We start from the raw sequence: 6,153 nt of genomic DNA on the forward strand, positions 1-6,153 counted from the left end.
GCTCCCCGGCATGTGGGGTCTTCCCGGACCGGGGCACGAACCCGTGTCCCCTGCATCGGCAGGCGGACTCTCAACCACTGCACCACCAGGGAAGCCGTATCAGCCTGTATTTTGTAATGTTTAAGATTACATGCGCGCTTTCATCGAGTGCAGGGAGATGAACTTAGGAAATAGACCTTTACTGGGGAGAAAGCGAAATCGAGGGTGTTTTCTTTTACGGTGAAAGTGTTTGTCATTCGGTGCCGATGGACATTTGCTCTAACTGAAATATAAAAAAATAATGAGATATCCATGGACAGGAACATTGAAGGAAGAAAGCAAGTACACTGCAAGTAAGGAAATGATTTTGAAATTCTTGTGAAAAGGATTTAGATGAAGAAGGAGGACCACAAAATTTAAAGAATCTTATTTAGGAGAAAGGATTAAGAGAAAGTAGCATCAACTGCAAATCAACCCAGAAAAGTGAATGATCTTGTATTAAAATGCAGAGGGGGATTTTTTGGTAAAAGATGTAAGCACTGATAAATATTAATGAAACTTGAGTATTTGGGAATATTGATTTCATTTTGTCCCTTTAAGTTTGAAGCTTTGATTCCGAGAGCGCCACTGCCGTGTGACTGCGCACGCGAGTGTGCGTGTGTACCACGTGGAGCTGTACCGTCGATGCTGTTTTCCGTACCTGCTTCCTTTCCCTGACACTGGATTGCTGCGGTCCAGGGCGTGTTATGGTGCCTGGCAACGTAGTTTACCTTCCATTTGTATTGAATTTTGGAAAAATGAATAAATGAAGCTTGTGTCCTTGACTATAGAGCTTCCATCGCTGTCGCCTGAAGTCTTCTTTGTACCCCATCCATCATTAACCCTAATTTGACCTTTGCATCCTCTGCTGATGGGTACTTAGGTTTAAATTTTTCTATCCTCTTATAAACAATACTGGGATGTACACTTGATTATGCTTCACTCATCCCCCGAATGAGGTTGTGCTACATATACTGGAGTGTACCAGCTTTTCTTAATTCATAGTATGCGTTGCAATTACCTATTTTAAATTTTTAGTGTGGTTTTTGACATTGTTGGATTCCTTTTTGAAGCCTTTCAGTAGCACAGCCAGTAATACTGAGGAGCGGTCATGAGTGACAGAGCCAGAAGATAAGAGCTAGGCTAGGAGGCAGGTAAGGTGTGTGGCAGGGGGCTGGGTGTGGTGATTGACAGCTGGAACACTGAAAATTCCATGTTGGCCTCTAAACACCCTTTAGCATAACTGCACAGAGGAACTTTTTTGAATACTTGAAAATTTTCAATTAGAAAACGTTGTGTAGGTCTCTAGTGCCATCGAGATTATTTTCATGAATAAAAGAAGCAAATGTGACCTACGTGTATGAGAAAGAACGGGAGGAAGGAGGACCGGGCGCTTCTCAGGGACGCCGGCTCCTGACGAGGGGCCACCCAAGAGCCGGCAGTTGGAGAAGCCGACATTCTTGTTCAGCATCTCAGGAAACCACGAGGCCACACAGAGCCTGAAGGAAGGTTTCCAAACGTTCATACTCTCTACCACACTTGTTTTTGTAGAACTGCCATTAAATTGGAGGAACGATGATAAAATAATGCAGTGCTAAATGTCGTTGTAATAGAAGTTTCTAACAAAAAGCCTCATCGTTCCAAAGCCCTGTGTTTTGTCTGAGCGCGATGATCAGAAAAGTGAAGTAGCAACACTTCTTCGGTAATGGCCTCAAGGTGTGTTTAACGGGCTTTGTCTCTTCGTACCGTATTTATCTGGTTTAAGAGACACACTCTCCGTTCCCTGACAGTTTTCCGAGATCCGGGTGAACCTTAGAATCCTCGTGCTTCCTTTTCAGTACGGAGTGTTCTTCTGTGTTATTGAATCTCTGGTGCACCGCACACTGATGTTTAAAATTGTGTCCATAGAACGAAATACTGGACTCAAGCTTTGGTTTTAAAACATACACTAAATGGTCCATCAAACGATAATTTGAAATTTCTACTTGTAGAAAAAGACCGCTCTGACTTCTAATCCAGGCCTGTTAACATTTAAAATGCATGTTTAGGCATAGAGGGTGGCTTGGTCCGTTTCCTGACCAACGGAGAGGGGCCTCAACCTTCCACGGCTGAGGCGTCTGCGTCTTGGGTGGTGATACTTACCTCCTAGTAGGGGCAGGAGGGTGAAAACATGCAAGGGCTGGCTTTGTGGTAGGCACCTTATAAATGTTCCCCTCTCCCCAAGAGACAAAGCAAGTAATACCATAGGTGTACGACCACGGGGAAAAGTTACACGTGACAGACTAGTGGGATAGGTACGTGGCTCGAATTCCTCTGAATCTTGCAGATTTAATGCTACAGCTAAAATGGCTGCCCTCCCCCCTCCATCCCCTTCCTTATTTTCTTTATTGTTAGTTTTCATCTCATGAATTTCAGGTGACTTCCCTGGATTTGAATCCATGTGTGTAGTTCTAAGCCACAATCCTCCAAGCCCCTTCTTCCTGGTCGTGTGCTCAGCGCTGGCCGCTTCCCGGTGGCTGGTGGAGCCCAGCCCTGCCCAAGGTTGTTCTTGCTGGACTGTGGAGAGAGGAACCCGCCAGCCCCGCACGCCTGCTGGGGCGCTGGAAATTGCAGACCCCGTGCGAATCAGCTGTGTCCAGGAGAGTCGGCCAGGTGGGCATTAGCTCCTGCATCTCAGTCAGGAGGCGGCGTGGAGCTCCCGGGACTTGTTCAGGAGCTGATTCAAAGTGGCTGGCTTGGTGCTGACTTTATTCCAGGGACATAGCATAACTTTGGGGAAAGCAGGAGACAGATCCCATGGCTAGTGTTTTCTTTTTTAATAAATTTTAATTGAGAGAGATATTATCCCCTTTCAAAAATTAAAGATTTGAGCCCCTCAGACTAAGTTGCTCGATATGGTTCAAAAGTAGTGTTTTTCATCGTTGACATTGCTCAATTGTCAAAGTAAGACTCGTGAGTCTTTTGGAAGAAGATTGTACTTGTACTAATGGAGTTATTATTAGCAATGCACGCGGCTAAGAGACGGGCTCTGGAAGGGAAGCGGGAATCCTACCAGCTCAGGAGGAGCAGGGCCTCCACACGGCGGCTGGGACCCGAGAGGCTGTTAGGATGCTGCCGCGGTCCTGCCGGGAAACGCAGCTGTGCCACGTGGGCCCGGTGTGGCTCCGGAGGGCGGTAGTCAGCTTTGGGCTTATTGGACATGCGGAGGCCATTGGTGTATTCGTCTTAAGATATGTGCGTTTAGATACTTCACTGTTGAGGTGGGAATAAGTTCATAGTTAATCTGTCCTGGCTGAGGTGATAGCCAAGCAAGGCTGTGATTTCTGGCACAAAAGATGCATGGCATAGAAACCAGAGATCAGAAGAAGACAGAGGAGCATGACGTAGAGGGACGAGTGCCCTGGGTGAGAGTGTGGTCTGGGGCGGGGCTGCTGACCCGTGAGAAGTGCAGGAAGGAAGGTCAGGGAACTTGTAGGTGAGCCACGGAGGAAAGCCGCGCCACACGAGCACAGAAGTGCATGAAATTTGTTGGCAGGTATAACAGAGTCACAAATATACCTTTGCCTTATGCCATCAAATTTATCTTACATTAATATCACCATCACCAATTTCATCTGATGTCAGTGATAAAATAATGAAATGACGGCATTAATGAAAGATGATTTGAAAGCCCTTTCTTACTGACAGTGGATATTTAGGGTCTTTAGTAGGTGTTTATTTTCGGTTTTCCATTTCTGTATCATGTGGGGTTTATTATTGAAAATTCTGCTTTGGTCTTTCCAGCGTTACTGGGTTGCATTTAACCATGTCACTAATGTTACCCTAGAGCACAGAGGAGAAACATGGGAGACCTCAAATAATTTATGCAAAGAGACAAGATGTAGGTGGAGTCCAGAGCACGGCGTGGTTTAGTACCTGGCGGGGGAAGAACCAGGAGTAGTTATGGGACGTGCGCCTGACGCTGGGACGGCTGTCCTTCCCCTGCAGCCTGGCAGTACCCGGGGAAAGAGAGGGGAAAGTAAAGAACTGGAAATTTGAAAGATTATTTCGCTTTAAGAAAGTGATACTTCACTATCTTCTTATAGTGGACATTTAAGTTGTTTTCGGTGTTGTAAGTAATATTCTGATGTACATATTTGAGTATACAGGGGTTTCTGTATCTAGATTTATCTTCTCAAGATGATTAGGAGTAGTAGTGCTGAGTAAAACAGCGAAACTTTGAAAGGATTCTGATAAATATAGACAAATATTTCTCGAAGAGTTTTTTGTTTCCTTACCAGCTTCGATTATTAATACCTTCATTATCTTGTTAAATTCATTATCAAGAGATAGTATCCTATTATTTTGATTTGCCTTTCTTTGACTATTAGGGAGAACATGCATTATCTCATGTGCTGTTGAGTATCTGAGTTGTTTTCTTTTCATTTTTAAATTGCTTGTTGTATCCTTCATATCTTTATCTTTTGGACCCAAAGTTTTGCTTACTGATTGTTCTAGCTTTTAATTTAAAATTGACACTTTGTCCTTTGTATTAGAGTCAACGCTTTTTCCAGATTTGGTTTTGCTTTTTATTACCTTGTTTTCTCTTTCAAAAATTTTATTTACTAAAGAATATGAGGATGAGATTTAAATCCGCCTGTTTTAATTGGGCCATGTTACTTTGAGAGTTACGGTTTCGCTCTTCCAAGGCAAGAGAACCTAAGTCTATATGGGGAAAAAGTCTGTACATGTCAATTATAAAATAATTAATGAAATGATGGCATTTTAAAATGGAATTAAATTTAAAGTTTGTGATATTTATGATGGTTTTGTCCGTTTGGCTCTGTGAGTCCCCTCTAAGTGCCCAGAATGCACGGGAGCTGCCCTCGTGATGGTCTCGAGCGGCCAAGGGCAGGCTGGGGGGCTTCCTGGAGACGCCTGCTGCCTGGCTGTCCTGTTCCCACCGCTGCCTCGTGGGCAGGGCTCCTGGTCCTGGTCTCCCTCCACAGGCAGACAGACTTCCTACTTTTTAAAGACAACACACAGGATTAGCTGAGAACGAGTACACCTGCGTTCCGCGAAGAGCATAGATGATTTACTAAAAGTGTTTCCAGACCCGGAGGCACCAGGCACACTGGGTTTTCTTGTCTCCTTGCAAAGTGGTGAGAAAAACGCCCCGTTTCTAAGTGCTGCCTTCTCTCTGGGTCGTGTGGTCTAGATTACTCATTTGTGCTGAAATGTCTTGCGTTTTGCTTCTGTCTTAGTCCTTGGGTTTGTCCTGGTTCAAAGTTCAGTTTTTCGCTACCTGGTCCTCACTCGTTGACTTTTCTGGAAGGCTGTGCTCGTCCCCGAATTCTCCGGGAAAGCTGCCTGGGGGTTCCTCGTGCCTGTGACTTTGATCGCGGAATCAGGAGAAGGCGGGAGAGTCGAGCTGGATCCGCGTGCGTTGTGACCACAAGGACCAGAAAAGTAGCTCAGAGGGAAGCAGCGTTCACGCACGTGGTCAAGTTGAGGGGGTCGCGAAGAGTTACGCGCGTGAGCGTGAGATCCCTCGAAGCTGTTCTCGGCAGTACGGGAGACAGCAGCACGCCTCGGGAAGGCTGAATGCAGCAAAGGCCACCGAAGGTGAGGGGCAAGTAAGCTGCCTGCACACAGGGCAGGAGAGTCAGGGACAGTCCGGCCCTGGGCCTCAGACTTACAGAGCCCTCCAGGGCGTGGGCGTGAGGACCCCCGCCGTCATCGCGGCGAGGAAGAGGGCTCGCCTGCAGGTCTGCACGTGGCCTGGCTCCCGCAGAATGAGGCCCCAACTTCCTTCAGATCACAAAGTGTTTCCTTAGTGCTCAGAATTAAATGTAGAGATAAGTACTTCCAACCCACACTATTAATAGATTTTCATAAATTTAGGAATAATCTGAGGATAAGTGGTATTTAAGGTTTTTGTAAATGTTTTAAGGACTTTGATATGTTAAAATATCTGATTCTAATCTGAGGTGTGAGCTGGCCTTAGACTCATGACTTTTTAATTGAGAAAAATAAGAAAATTTCGCTAAGTTTGTGAGCAGCATTTTCATTTTTAGGAGGGCTTGAGAGTCACCATACTTACACGGTTTAGTTTTTTAGATTTGTGAGAATTAAGAACTTGGGAGCATTTTGGTT

General features: G+C 45.4%; 1 protein-coding gene across 1 annotated transcript in view; it reads left to right on the forward strand.

Annotated features, from left to right (window-relative positions):
* WDR27 (WD repeat domain 27) overlaps positions 1-895 on the forward strand; it is an 83,199-nt gene extending 82,304 nt beyond the window's left edge. Inside the window, 1 exon segment of the mRNA XM_055087667.1 lies at positions 580-895. Within this exon segment, the coding sequence (XP_054943642.1) occupies positions 580-696 (117 nt within the window). The 3' untranslated portion in view covers positions 697-895.
* Positions 896-6,153: the final 5,258 nt, after the last annotated feature.

This window comes from Physeter macrocephalus, chromosome 10, assembly GCF_002837175.3.
Source record: "Physeter macrocephalus isolate SW-GA chromosome 10, ASM283717v5, whole genome shotgun sequence".
NCBI lineage: Eukaryota > Metazoa > Chordata > Mammalia > Artiodactyla > Physeteridae > Physeter > Physeter macrocephalus.